Source organism: Carcharodon carcharias, chromosome 18 (assembly GCF_017639515.1).
Source record: "Carcharodon carcharias isolate sCarCar2 chromosome 18, sCarCar2.pri, whole genome shotgun sequence".
NCBI classification, from domain to species: Eukaryota; Metazoa; Chordata; class Chondrichthyes; order Lamniformes; family Lamnidae; genus Carcharodon; species Carcharodon carcharias.
This window is the reverse complement of record NC_054484.1, coordinates 48939114-48954702: the sequence shown is the minus strand read 5'-3', so window position 1 is coordinate 48954702 and position 15589 is coordinate 48939114. Positions and strand designations below refer to the sequence as shown.

Sequence of the window (15589 nt, the reverse complement as noted above, 5' to 3'; positions counted from 1 at the left end):
AACTATCAAATCGCCTATGAATGTTACTCTTCCTGTCTCCTTTGTACCCCCCTATACAGCTGAGCCGCCTGTGGTGCTATGGACTTGCCCTGGCTGTACTCCCCAGACAAAGCATCACTTCTCATCAGCATTCAGAACTGAAGACTGGTTGCAGAGTGGAATGCACTCAAGGGACTCCAGCACTACCTGCCTGTTCCTTTTTGACTGACTAGTGGTCACCCATTCCCTGTCTCCCTGCATACACTTAGGCTGGAGGGTAACCACAACTATAAAGTGCTATCCATGAAGCCCTCAACCTCACAGATGCACCGTAGTGATGTCAGCTGCTGCTCAAGTTCCAAAACCCAGAGCTCAAGCTGCTGCAACTGATGACAGTTCTTGCACAAATGACTATCCAGGACATGGGAAGCATCCTGGAGTTCCCACATAATACAGGGTGTGCATTCTTGAGGTTGGAGCAGCCCTGCCATTTTTATACTCATTGGTTAACCTTGCTCCTACTAAACCTTATCAATACTAATAAACTTTACTTATAGAAATAAACCTTACTGCTGTTAATAAACCTTACTACTATTAAAAAACCTTACTAATACTGATAAATCCTACTAATACTTAGCACACCTTACTAATAAACCTTGCCTAAAAATCAAACCTAAGACTCACAAGCTACTCACTTGTTACTTATTAATAGTTAATATTTTTATCATTTTTAATCTGCCAGTTATTCAGACTCAGTCCCTAAGCAGCAATACCCACTAGCCAATTTAACTAACAAAGTCCCTGTGATGTCATGTGTTGATTTTTGTTTCTGAGCCCTCAGACTATGTAATAGCAGCTATCCCTGAACTCCTGCTCTCCCTCGCCAATTTTATAGTCCTGGACTCTCGCTGTTTTCTAGCCCTGAATTCTCACTCTCTCTCTCGCTGCTTTTATGGCCTCAAGCTCTCACTCTCTTTTGCAGATTTTAAAGTCCTGAACTCCCGCTCTCGCTCGCTGTTTTCTAGCCCTGAGCTCCTGCTCTCTCTCACTGCTTTTATGGCCCCAAACTCTTGCTCTCGCTTGCCACTTTTATGGCCCCAAACTCTTGTGCCTTCTCAGTGCTTTTATAGCCTCAAACTCTCACTTCTTCTTGCTACTTTTATGCTTCTGAACTCTAGCTCTTTTCTGCCACTTTTACGGCCCTGAACTCCTACTCTCTCTCACCGCTTTTATGGCCCTGAACTCTTTATGATTCTTTTTCACTATTGAACAACTATCATCTGTGTTTTTTAATACACGCATTTACCTCAATATTTGGATAACCGGTACACTGCATTAAGCACAATAAATGGAAGGGTTGTGATAGCCCAAAGCTTCCGGAGGACCTAAAGCTGCCTCTGATTTCCCAACAGATTTAACCTGTTGCTTTCTGCATTTGCTGAGATGTCATCCTCATAAAATTGTCCCTGGGTTGGCAGAACAGCCGCAGCACAATTTTCTGCATGTTCCCGGAACTTCAATGGCTCCACAAAGTCCCTAATGAGACTTCCCAAGCCCATTATCAGAATATCAGGATTAGTAGGTATACCTTGCTGTTCTCAAATAAAGAAAGACTTGCGTTTATGTAGTACCTTAGTACATCTCAGAAATATCAAAACTGTTCACATAACTTGCTTTTGAAATGTAGTTATGCTGATTAGGCAGACATGGCTGACAAGCTGCACTCAGGAAGATCCCATAAACAGCAGTGATCTAAATGGTTTGTTCATCTGTTTTCGGTATTCTGGTTTTAAGGAAGACTGTTGGCCCACTCTTAGAATAGTGCCCTTGGATTTTTAATACCCACCTGGATAGGCAAACAAGACTTCATTTCCATTGCTTCATCTGAAGGACAAGAAGTTAAACTCAGACTCTATCTGCCAGTCTAATTAGCAGGTTATACAAGTGCCCAGTTTTACAGACTAAAAATATGGTCAGTTTGTATAGGAGATAAGGTGTAAATGTTGCCACATATTCCAGGACCAGTTTAACTTTCTGGCACAATGCCATACTGTTGGTTATCAGGCTAGTGATAGGATTATTTTTCAGTTTGCAATCCAAGGTGTGTTCCTTATAAAAGGATAATTATATGAAAATACTGCTTTTGAACAATTTAACATGTTTGCTGTTTGCTTATTGTGTACACAGCAGCAGACCTGTATGCTTCCTACCTCAAATTACAATTCAAAAATTCTTCACCACATTACCCTTTTGACAGCAGTGACAGTGAAGAAAACAAATATTTAAAATTTCTCGCCAGTCAACAAATATAAATGTGTATAATCAGTGGCAACTACATGACCAAGAACTTTTCATGAAGTCTCAGAGAATAAGCATGTATCAAAAATTTCCTGACTGAACATTATTCCCGAGGAGGTATGTTTTTGATACTTCATCCTAAAGTTTGTGATCAGCTGTAAGCTCAGTCAGAAGGCTCTGCCATCCCTTTAGTATGCTGACTGTGTAAATATTTCTGGAATTAGTCACATTATTATAAAATGGGTTAACTCCTTTGCTGAGTCAGAAATCAGGTGCAGCAGCAGGATTTAAAGACCAGCAGCTTAAAGGACAGGTGTGCTAGTTTGCAAATTTTGGAAATTGGCCAGTCCACTTTAGAAATACAAGGACAGGAGCTTTGTAGACTTGGCCAGGTACAGCTGGTTGAGGGTAGTGAGTTAGAAGGAAGCAGGACACTTAGTCCACAATTGCAATTGGAAGCATCAAGGAGACACAATGAAATATGTGGTTTGGGATTTGATGAAATTCTGAGTACCTGAGTGTCATGTTAACTTTGGCCTGAGTGGACAACTGGCTGTGACTTTCCTGAGTCTGAAGCTAGTGAGCGGAGGAACAGCTGAGGCCCCACCATATAAGTACGTCTTTTCTCTGAGCCCTGCAAGAGAAGTGTACACCTTGCCTGCTTGGTATCTCCTCATCCTGAATAGTTGACCACCCCAGAACGCTCCTTTTCCATCTCAGTTGGGATGAGGCAACAGTCTCTGATACATAAGGGTTGGGCTGTGATTTCCTGGCCATTTTGATCTTGAAATCAGCCAAGGGTATGTTAATGAGGCTCTGCACCTGGACCTCTTGCTGCTACCCCCCGAAGTGTCGGCTGTTCACAAGGCTGCTCTTCCAGCCAGTGAAGGAGAATTGTCTGTTTCTCTAATGGGACCTTTGAAACTCATGGGGGAGGAAGTGTGACAAAGAAGAAAGCTTTGTTCACTGATCACATGGATGGTCTGTTATCAAAGCAGTCAATAGTCATGGGAGGCAATGTCCATTAACAGGAGCATTGCTGGATTAAGCACAGGTGACGGTGCTATTTCTGCATATATGTCAGAAGGCATACAGGGCCAGGCCACGCATATAGTAGAAGTGGCACTGCCTATTGCTGATCATTCGTAGGGTTCAACTGCCAGGAAACTAATGCCACCTCAATCTTAAGAGACTTTACAAGGCAACATACAAGCGAGTTGCAACACCAGAGCTATAAGTTCACATCCTGCTCTCTGTCACTCAGGGGGAGCAAAGAGTAGATGAATAAAATCTGGTTGCACTATGGTTGCTGCATGTTAGGGAGCACCTAGGACCACCTGTCTGCAATCTACAAAAACCTGGATCTTTTGAAATCCTGTCACTTAGTAAAAATGTACAGCCTTCTCATGCTGCTGTTAGTTAGCAACGTGAAGGAGATTAAATCGCTTGCTTGAGCAAACAAGGCAATCAGTCACTTGCTTTGAATAACTACATTCAGCTGTTTGACTTATGTTGCAGAGGTTTCCAGTGGTAACCTGTGATCAACTTGCAGCATAAAAGCTAAGGACCACTGTTACCTTGACAGCCATTGGCAATGCTGTGCCTGTGTATGTTTTTGACTGCAGGTCAGTTTGGAGTATGTATCGTCATAAGACTGTAATGGCACCCCTTAATCAAAACCTCCACAGCACTATTCTTCTGACAGTTGGGAATATGTGTGCCATACTGCAATTCTGTTGTTGGGGGTACTAGCAGGTAGGTGCAGTCCAGCATCTCTTTGTTAGTTCTCATCCTGAAACAGCACTGCCTGAACAACTACCACAAAAGCTCATGGTAACCTAAGTGGCAACAGGGGGAAAAATACAAGTAAATTGATGGGGAAAAAGCTTCCTATATTCCTATCAATCCTCTCATAGGGTTCATTAAAGCTACTTCATGACGCACTGTTTGTAGGATTTAATACGGACAAATAAATGCAATAATGCTATACTAGCCTGAATGCTGGGAAATTGCATGAGTGACACAATGATGTCATTTTGACCTTGTTTGTATTACGTCTACCCACAAACTGAGAAGCATTTCTGGTGTTGTTTAAGGACAGGAAATTGGACATAGTACTAAAGGCACAAAGATTCAATGTCACTGATCTTGTTCCTAATTCCAGCTGGCTAGACCCAATTTACAAATTGTAAAAGTCATGTCACCCAAGTTTTATTGAAATTATAGGTATCTGTACAACTATGTCAAATAATACAGTGGAGACCATTTTTGAATCTCTTGTTAAATTCTTTGAGTACTTAACATCCTATGCAGGTTTCACATTATATTCTTTCCATCTCATAACAATTGAAAGCGAGGAGTTCCATGCACTGAAAGAAGATTTAGTAAACTATAGAAAATAATGAAACTACTCCAGGTATCATTGCTTCTATAGATAAAATGCTAAATGTGATTACACCTTGTAAAACATGGTATAGAATTGCTCCAAGTATTCTCAAAGAATTAAAACGAAAAACTATTTAACCACATATGTATAAAAATGTTACAAGATTATAACTTTAATAAATTGCCCATTTGCACTGCCTGTATTCTTAGTTGACTGAAAGAGTAAATTTCGAAACATATGATGCATATCATATATAAAAGTCCTGCATGAGTAACCTATTCTGTGAGTGCAGTTTTTCAATTTGCAAAGGACTAAAAATGAAAATAGAAGTATTTCAGAAAATCTCCATGGGTTTCAAAAATTATTTTTGAAATCTCAATCAAACACCTTTCACATGCACAGTTGATTTAAAAAGAAGTTGCACTTTTGAAATGTTTAAATTAAACTTTTAAATTAAATTTGAATTTTAAACAAATATAAGTACAGAATATTCTGTTATGATATATATGATTCTTTATCAGCATTTATTTGATCATTATACAAATGTTTTTGTTTAAAAAATATTTTTCATGTTTTCAATTTGTTTCAATCAAGAACATTGATGCATTTAGTATTTGCATATTTATGACTTCTGGAGTTCTTAACCCCTTTCCATATTGTATTCTTTGATGCCAGCAAATTGAAATGTTGCTACATATTGTGTACAAATAAAAAGAAAAGCTCATCTGGGAAAACTACAGCAATGCTGCAAATCAGCTTCCAGTAAAACACTGAACTACCAAAATAGCTTCTGTTCTCCTTATTGCAAACTCTTCCAATTGATTTTGTGAATCTGCAAAAATGATTCTGTAGCTATTCCAGCATTTTGCTTGTCATAAATATAGCACCGCCTGCCTGGAGTCAAGACGATCCCTGTTGCTGCTGTAATAGCACCTGAAGTTTCTCTAGATGTTCTCTACACTGTAAATGGTAGGAAGTCAGAGAGTGGTTCTCTTCAGAGAGCTGCTGGTATTCCTGTGTTAGGTGTGTAGCATTCAGTTGATCCTTTTCATCTTGATCAAGTTCTGCAATCAGCTGTTTTCTGACAAATAACAGAAATATGAATACTGAATGAATATACTTTCCAACACATCATGTAGTTGGTCACAATTACGTGCTTGTATTCTCACTCTTAAGTACTTCATAACAAAATATGATCATACTAACTTGTACTCCCCATAGACACTTTTAGGCAATTGCTGAGTCTACATATAAAACTTGAGGGGATAGTTGGGCATTGCTGAGATAGACAACCTCTTGCTGCAATTCAACAGGAATGGCTACCCAAAGACTACCTTTCACCAAACTTGCAATATAACACAACATATTATGCAGGATTGTACTTGACCAATTCATTCAAATATTAAATAAAAACAAAAAATGTGGAAATACTCAGCAGGTTAGGTAACATCTATGGAGAGAGAAAAGTTTACAAAGACAGGCCATTCTGATGAAATTAACTTTGTTAACTTTTAATGTTAGCTTTGTTTTTATCTCCACATCTGCTGACTGACCTGCTGAGTATTTCCAGTATTTTCTATTTTTATTTCGGATACCCTGCATTCCCAGTATTTTGTTTTTATTTAAAGTAAAGCTTTGTATTTTTCAGGATTTCCAGTTTTGTGACCAAAAGCAAGAATTTAAACATTCTTTAAGAAACAAGCCCTAGAAGACTATACAGGCAATTCTAACAGTGAGATACTGAACGCCCATTCAGCAGTTTAGATCCACGTCTCAATTACTGGGAAGAAGTGCCTTAAATCTGACCTATGAATTCCAATCAACATATTTGGGTGTAGCCGTTCTCATGAGCATAGTGGTCCAGGAGGACTGACAAGTTCCACATCATATTCACCCTATAGGCTGCTGGTTTCCTATGGAAAACCATTGAAAGTGATATGTATTATATAAATATAAGTCTTTGTCTCTTTAATATGTTATGGAAAGAATTGCATTTATATAGCATGTTATCATGCCCTTAGCACATCCCAACACATTTTATAATCAATGGATTGCTTTTGAAATGGTATTGCTTTTGTTATATAGGCAAACTGCAGTTATTTTTTATTACACACGTCCTCAAAATAGATAAATTAATCAAGCGATCTGTGTTTACTGGTGTCGATTAATCGAGGAATGTTGTCATTCACATCAGGGAAATGTCATGATATTCTTCAAATTATGAGTAGAATCTTTTATATCCACCTAAGCGGACAAACAGCCTTGCGTTAACGCCCCATTTGTAAGATAGCACTTCCAAGAATGCAGTATGTTCTGGAGTGAAGTGTCAGCCTAGATAAGAGGGGCTTGAATCCATGACTTTCTATAATATGTGCATTTATATGCATTAATCTTAGCATGCTTTATGTCCATTCTATCATTCTGTTTGTTTCAAGAACAATCCTTGTTCACTACTATGGAATATACATAGCCAGACAACATTTTGCTGCTAGTATAAACTGGTTCACACTGCAGCAATGCAAATGTGTGAGACTCTAAAGGTACATTTAAAAAGAAAAGAAATTGCATGTTAATTAATCAAGCATCTTCATGTAAATTCTCAAATTAAAAAGGACAAAGTTAAATGTTCAGTTGGTGCATTTATCTTATCTTTGCAACGGGCTGAAATGGTCACCAAATCTCTGACAAGAAAGCAGTTTTGTTGCTTGTTTCCTGATTGATGCCCTTGAAAATACCACTGCTGTGCGTTGTGGTAAATATTTGTCCTCTGAGATAAGTCTGCAACTACTGAGTCATGCTGCTTCATTCATTTTTCTGAACTGTCTATATAGATAAATGCATTAGACGTTGCAATGTGAGCTGTCCATTTATTACTTGAAGTGTTCAGTTTGGAATTCTGTGTATTCAAACATTGAACATTTGCATTAATAGTAAAAGATTATTGGAGCTCATATTGCAGGGCATAAGGTAGTTCAGAAGTACAGATAACACACCTACAATTTCTAATACTCTCAAACCTTGATAATTTGCACATGAACAAGATTAATATTGATAAGAAATCTCTCCACTTATTCATAATCATAATTAAACATCGTCTCCTCATTTAATACATTTAGAACTTATATAAATGGTAACTGACCTCCTACAATAAGGGACAGGTGCATCACAAGTTGGAACACTGTTCTCTTCTCTTTGGGCCAGGGTGTAAATTCAGCCTGAATTAATGGGTTGAAAATTTATCTCTCTGCCACTTGTAAAACACAAGTGTCAAGTTGGCTGTTGCAACTGGGTGGATTTGAGTCTAGAGTACAAAACTATCTCCACTTTAACGCTTAACTGCTACTCATGCAGAAAGGAGCCAGGAGGAGGCTGGTGGAGCAAAATGGATGAATTCCTACTTCAGAAGTGGCCACTGATGAGGGCATTGCTGCTGATGTGGTGTACATAGACTTCCAGAAGGTATTTGATACGGTGTCACACAATAGACGTCAGCAAATTTGTAGCTCATGGGATAAAAAGGACAGTAACAACATGGATATGAAATTGGCTGAGTGACAGGAAACGGAGGCCGAGATTTTCTGGACCCGAACCTGGGACCTCCTTCTCACACTGATGTACTGCCCAATGAGCCATCAGAAGAGTTATTACATTATTGTTTTAAAATAATATATTTTTAACATAGTAAGAATGATTCATACTAGCAGTTCATCATCTTTCTTGATATATTGTTGTTTTCTGCTGCTAGACCTACTTGGTGCTTTCCTTTACAATAAAACCATTGATTGGCACTAATATGCTTAAAGAAATAGGATATTCTATAGAAAGTATTTTTGTTTCTTTTTCTACGTCTCAGCTGCATAACTGATGAGAAATCGCAGAGAAGCCATTCCCAGCAACAAGTCCCATTGAGACCTTGCAGTTCAGTTCAGGTGAAAGTTCAATTCCTTAATCAGCTATTATCAGTGACAGGTTCAGTCAGTTATGATTCTATGGAATTGGCATCCTCTCCCTCTTAGCCACACGAAGATGTCAACCATTAAAGAGGAACCATATTCTATTGGGAAGTACTTGTGATACAACACACTTCCCCCTTGTACACTTCCATAATTCTATTAAAAAATTCTAAACATTAGAAAAATTATAACTTGAACATTGTATTGCAATATCATGGGGATCTAACATTAGTGATTGTTTTGACACCCAAACAATGCTTGCCTTAAAGGATAGGTGTTGGTAATTCATGGACACAGAGTAAGGTCATCTCTTCAAAGATTAAAAATTATAGCATTGTGGAGTAGATTTTCTGAATCCAGCTCCTAAGGTGAACAGACAATGTGAGGTAGAGGTGAGCTGGGGTGGTTAACATGACATTGAGTTATTTCACTAGATTCTGGTGTCAGATGCCAATTCTAAGATTTTTTATCTAGGATTTATTTAAATGGACAGAAAATAGGGTGGCTCTATTATGGACAATCCACCCCACCCACATTTCCATTGTGTACTCCAACAGGCCAGTGTGTCCACTCCAAAGTTAAAAAAGTAAATTTATCCATTAGTTTCTGCTTTACATTTTATAAATTTCCAGGTACCCGACTCAATAACAGAGCTGATCAGCTGAAAACCAGACATGTAGGGAACCTTGTGTGAGTTTTGTTTTGAGACTGAACGTCAGTTAGTGAGTTTTACTTTGCATATGCCCTATCCCGGCATCTGGTGGTGTTGATGCTCATGTTAGAGGAATAAAATGTCACATACCCAATGGGTTAAATGGTCTCCTTTTGTTCTGTATTATTCTATGATTTTATAATCAGGTAATGATAAATGCACATATTTATCAGTAATTGCCATATTTGAAAAATAAACAAAATTAGAAGGGTATTAGAAAGAACTTTGATTTTAGTTTAACTGCCTGGTTTTAAAAAGGGCCCTGATGAGGAAACTTCCTCTTTATTGAATTTATACATTTTTTACAATGTTTGTTTCAGTTCAGCTAAAGGAAACAGTCAGTCTCTGGATCACGATCCTCTTTTTCACAATATGCAGTCTGTCTAAGCTCAGGTTCACATTTGAAGCAGTACTAAAAGTACAAGTTCAATTACAATTCAGGAAATGGTCTCAGGATCATGGACAGGGCAGTGTGCGGTTAGATTTGATATCATGGGCTGTTTCCACTGTCTCAAACCTTCTGGACTGCTTATTTAGCAGTCTTCAAACATCATGACATTTTGTCCTGATAGATCAGATTTCAAGACAAAAGGTCCCACAATGCAAATACTATAAAGTTAGTTAATGGTTTCACATCACATATGCTGAGTGTATAAGATCCTCACGATTCTATAAAGATCAATTTAACATGGTGTGAGGAGAGGTTAGGGAAATGGAAACAAATATATAGATCTTTCAGAGAGCTGACATAGGTACCGTGGGTCAAATGACCTCCTTCTCGGCTGTATGGTTCCATAATCAAGTACGATCACAGTCCCAGAGAGTTACTAAAGCACATCTCAAAAATTGTAACAGAGAATGCAATGCTCAAATGCTGCAACCATGTTTTTCCCACAATCCGGAGCTGTTCTGAACTCCAAAATTAGAAGCCAGTGTTCAATAAAATGAAATTCCACATCTCTACAATTCTAAGATAACATTACTGAAATTTCACCACATGATTAAACCTCAGTCAAGCCACACATCACAATTTAAAAAACAATTGTTAACCTCACAATTGCAGAAATTTTTTTACATTCTTTCATATGATGTGGGCATCACTGGAAAGGCCAGCATTTGTTGCCCACCCCTAATTGCCCTTGAACTGAGTGGTTTACTCAGCTATATCAGGGGGCAGTTAAGTTAATCACATTGCTGTGGGTTTGTAGGCCAGACCAGGTAAAGAGACAGAATTCCTCCCCTAAACAACATTAGTGAACCAGATGGATTTTACAACAATCAATGATAGTTGGTCACCATCACAGATGACTAGCTTTATATTCCAGATTTTATTAATTGAATTTAAATTACACCAGCTGCTATGATGGGATTTGAGCCCATGTCCCCAGAGCATTAGCCTGGGCTTCTGGATTACTAGTTCAGTGACATTACCACTATGCCAACTTTGCCCCTCGATTGACAAGTACATCATCATTTTGAGGTTTGAACCTATCCTGGCTGTCACTGAAACTCAGTCAGGATCAGGAAACATTTGTTCCTTAAAGAGTTTATTATAATGACAGATGATAGTATTTCAAAATATTGGTTGAGAAATTTGATAGTGATAAGTGTTTACAGGCACCAAATTGACAACCAAGCCTTGGCTATGGCTAGCATGAAGCACATGCCGATTACAAGCTGGAAGTGCCCTGAATGCCATATATGCATTGGCAAAAATATAGCCATTCTAGAGCCACACCTGAAACAGGATTTATCCCATTTGTGTATGCAAATAAGGGGCTTACTTTGCTTTGAGTCCAGAAGCCCTAATGATGAGGCAGAGCGGCGGATGAGAAAGAAAGAAAAGGAAGCAAATCCTGCACTCTGGGTCCCACTACCTCGTGGGATGTCCTGTCCCATGTGCCCAAAGATCTGTGGGACAAGAATTGGCCTGTTCAGTCACATGAAGGCCATGGCAGAAACTCACGACCCTGACGTCATGATTGAGATCAGGATGTAGGATCAGTTTGGGTGGAGAAGAGGAATGGTAGGGGAAAAAAGTCACTAGTGGGAGTGGTCTACAGGCCCCCTAACAGTAGCCACAGTGTAGGACAAATTATTCAAAAGGAAATATCATGTGCTTGTGATAACGGGACGGCGATAATCATTGGTGATTTTAATCAACATATAAACTGGAAAAATCAGATTAGCAGTAGTAGCCTGGTGGAGGAGTTCTTAGAATGCTTTTGAGATAGTCTCTTAGAGCAGCAGGATGTGATTGCACTGGAGGGGGTGCAGAGGAGATTCACCAGGATGTTGCCTGGGATGAAATACTTAAGTTATGAAGAGAGGTTGGATAGACTTGGGTTGTTTTTGTTGGAGCAGAGAAGACTGAGGGGAGACCTGATCGAGGTGTACAAGATTATGAGGGACATGGACAGGGTGGATAGGGAGCAGCTGGTCCCCTTAGTTGAAGGGTCAGTCACGAGGGGACATAAGGTCAAGGAGAGGGGCAGGAGGTTTAGGGGGGATGTAAGGAAAAACTTTTGTACCTAGAGGATGGTGACAGTCTGGAATGCACTGCCTAGGATGGTGGTGGAGGCGGGTTGCCTCACATCCTTTAAAAAGTACCTGGATGAGCACTTGGCATGTCATAACATTCAAGGCTATGGGCCAAGTGCTGGTAAATGGGATTAGGTAGGTAGGCCAGGTGTTTCTCACATGTCAGTGCAGACTCGATGGGCCGAAGGGCCTCTTCTGTACTGTGTGATTCTGAGCATGTTCTGGAACCAACCAGAGAGCAGGTTATATAAGACTTGGTTTTGTGTAATGTGACAGGATTAATTAATGATCTCAGAGTAAAGGCACCCCTAGGTAGTAGTGACCACAGTATGATTGAATTTTACATCCAGTTTGAAAGGGAGAAGAATGGACCTTAGACTAATATCTTAAACTTAAATAAGGGCAACTACGCGGGCATGAAAGCTGAGCTCGCTGAAGTGAACTGGGATACGAGGCTAGAGGATAGGTCAATAAAGAAGCAGTGGCAGACATTTAAGGGGATATTTCAGAATATTCAGAATAAGTATATTCCTACTGTAAAGAAAAATTCTAAGGGGGGGACCCACCATCCGTGGTTAACTAAAGAAGTTATAGAAAGCATCAAACTTAAGGAAAAAGCATATAACTGCGCAAAGATGAGTGGCAGGAGAGATGATTGATCAGAATATAAAGAGCGGCAGAGAATGACTAAAAGGTTAATCAGGAGAAATGAATTAAAGTACGAGAGGAAGCTAGCTAGAAAGGTAATAACAGAAAGTAAGAGATTTTACAGGTATTTAAAAAGGAAAAAAGTAGAGTGTTGGTCCTCTGGAGAATGACAATGGGGAGTTAATAGTAGATAATAAGGAAATGGTGGGAGAAATGAACAAATATTTTGCTTCACAATAGAGATACAAAATAGAGAAAACAAAGATACATTCCAGCAATAGCTGCAAATCAGGTGGTGAAAGGGAGAGAGGAACTTGGTGAAATTGCAATTCCTAGGGAAAAGGTACTGAGCAAACTGTTGGAGATGCAGACTGACAAGTCTCTGGGTCCTATTGGGCTACATCCTAAGCTTTTAAAAGAGGTGGATATTAAGGTCGTAGATGCGTTAGTGTTAATTTTCCAAAATTTGCTAGATCTTGGGAAGGTTCCATCAGACTGGAAAGTAGCAAATATAACCCTTCTATTCAAGAAGGGAGCGAGGCAGAAACAGAGAACTATAGACCAGTTAGCTTAATGTTTGTCGTGGTCAAGTTATTAGAATCAATCATTAAGGAGGTTATAGCTGGGCATTTTGAAAAGCTCAAGGTAATCAGTAAGAGTCAGCATGGTTTTGCGAAAGGAAAATAATGTTTAACCAATTTATTGGAATTTTTTGAAGGAATAACATGCACTGTGGAGCCTGTAGGCATACTGTACTTGGATTTCCAGAAGGCATTTGATAAAGTGCCACATCAAAGGTTATTACAGAAAATAAAAGCTCATAGTGTAGGGGGTAACATATTAGCATGGATAGAAGATTGGCTGGCTGGCAGAAAACAGAGAGTATGCATAAATGGGTCTTTTTCGGATTGACAGAATGTGACTAGCGGAGTCCCACTGGGGTCTGTGCTGGGGTCTCAACTTTTGACAATTTATATAAATGCTTTAGATGAGGGGAGTGATGCCATGGTAGCTAAATTTGCAGATCACGCAAAGGTAGGTAGGCAAGTATGTTGTGAAGAGGACATAAGCGGGTCACAGATGGATATAGATATGTTGAGTGAATGGGCAAAGATCTGGTAAATGGAGTTTAATGTGGGAAAATGTGAAGTTGTTCACTTTGGCAGGAAGAATAAAAAAGTATTATAAAAAAGAATAAAAGAGTATTACTTAAATGGAGAATGGCTGCGTAATTCTGAGGTGCAGAGGGATCTAAGTGCTCTAGTATATGAATCACAAAAAGTTAGTATGCAGGTACAGCAAGTAATTAAGAAGGCTAATGGAATGCTATCATTTATTATGAGAGGAATTGAACATAAAAGTAAGGATGTTATGCTTCAGTTATACAGGTCATTGGTGAGACTGTATCTCGAATACTGTGTGCAGTTATGGTCTCCTTCTTTAAGGATGGATAGAGGCGGTTCAGAGGAGGTTTACTAGATTGATTCCTGGAATGAGTGGGTTGTCTTATGAGGAGAGGTTGGACAGACTGGACTTGTTTCCACTGGAGTTTAGAAGAGTGAGGGGTGATTTGATTGAAGTATACAAGATCCTGAACAGTTGACAAGGTGGATGTGGAAAGGGTGTTTCCTCTTGTGGGTGAGTTCAGAACTAGAAGGCACTGTTTTAAAGTTAGGGGTCACCTTTTTAGGGCAGAGGTAAGGAGAATTTTTTTCTCTCAGAGGGTTGCGCTACTTTGGAACTCACTGCCTCAGAAGGCAGTGGAGGAGTCATTGAATATTTTTAAGGCAGAGGTAAATAGATTCTTGTTAGGCAAGGGAATCAAAGATTATCAGGGGTAGATGGGAATGTGGAATTCAAAACGCAACATCAGCTATGATCTTATTGAATAGCGGAGCAGACTCGAGGGCCAAATGATCTACTCCTGTTCTTATTTCTTATGTTCCTCATGAATCGAGGGACTGAGGGACAACGGACCAAGACAACAAGGGGCTTAACTTTGTTTGTTGTAAAAATGTGTTTGCTGGCGTACATGCAGGCATAAAAGGACCACTGCAGATCATCACCAAAAAGTATGGAAAAAATAATTGCTGAATGTGGAGCCAGGAGAAGGAGAAGAAATCCTCCTAACCCCTCTGAAACCACATGCCACTACTAGCCATCTCTCCTTCTTCCTCCTCAATTACCACCTTGATCCCCATCTCAATGTTTGGATCATCCTCAACCTCCAATCTTCTTCCTACTGATTGCCCTTCCTTCCCCTTTACCCACTTACCAAGATTCAAAGCTTTTCCATTGGCAAGGTGCATGGAGATGCTGAGATTATATCTGCAGCTCGCTGGTCTCATTTGAATTTGATATGAGGCCAAATATTGAGTGCACCTCAATTCTACCTGTTCAATTGCAGGGATCCTTTCTTCTGCCAGTACGTCAGTGCAAACAAAAGTTTAAGCTATAGCCACTTATCTTGATCTAATTAAATGGTATTTAGACTGCTCATTTATGAATTATACCTCTTTTGATCCAACCAGAAGGTTGCCAATATAGAGGAACTAAGTGCCCTTTTAGAAAGGGCATCATGGACTGTAACAACAAAAAACAAAAACTTTAAGGGAAAGTTTGCTAATCAGATTAAAGTGAATTCCCAGGGTGATGCACTCCAGTCCCCTGAGTTGCAGACTATCACATCATGTGGAGCCAATCATTGAATCGTGCTGATAGATTAAAACCCAGTGATCCATGCACATATGGTTGCAATTCTCATCTACTAACCAGTGATTCATGTTCACATGATTGCAATTCTCATGTACTAACCAGTGATTCATGCTTACATGATTGTTATCCTGGTCTAGTAACCAAGTGAGCCGTGCGCATATAGTTGAAATCCTGGTCTAGTAACTCTACTACTGATGTGTAACAACTAACTCTTTCAATGCTCATTGGCTAGGTTCATGTGAAGAACTACCATCTAGCTGAGGTCAAAGAGGATCTCTGCCATCTCTGGGACTGCATTCCATTGTAAATAGTGCTTTCAGGAAAGTGGGAAAGAAAATTGGTTATAAAAAGTACTGT

At 39.4% G+C, this 15589-nt stretch overlaps 1 protein-coding gene across 2 annotated transcripts in view; it reads right to left on the bottom strand.

Moving 5' to 3' along the window:
• Positions 1-4472: 4472 nt before the first annotated feature.
• map3k7cl (map3k7 C-terminal like) overlaps positions 4473-15589 on the bottom strand; it is a 200315-nt gene continuing 189198 nt past the window's right edge. For both annotated transcript variants that reach the window (XM_041211600.1, XM_041211601.1), the window contains one exon: positions 4473-5744. In XM_041211600.1, coding sequence (XP_041067534.1) covers positions 5564-5744 — 181 coding nt within the window. In that variant the 3' untranslated portion in view covers positions 4473-5563. The remainder of the gene's footprint in view (positions 5745-15589) is intronic.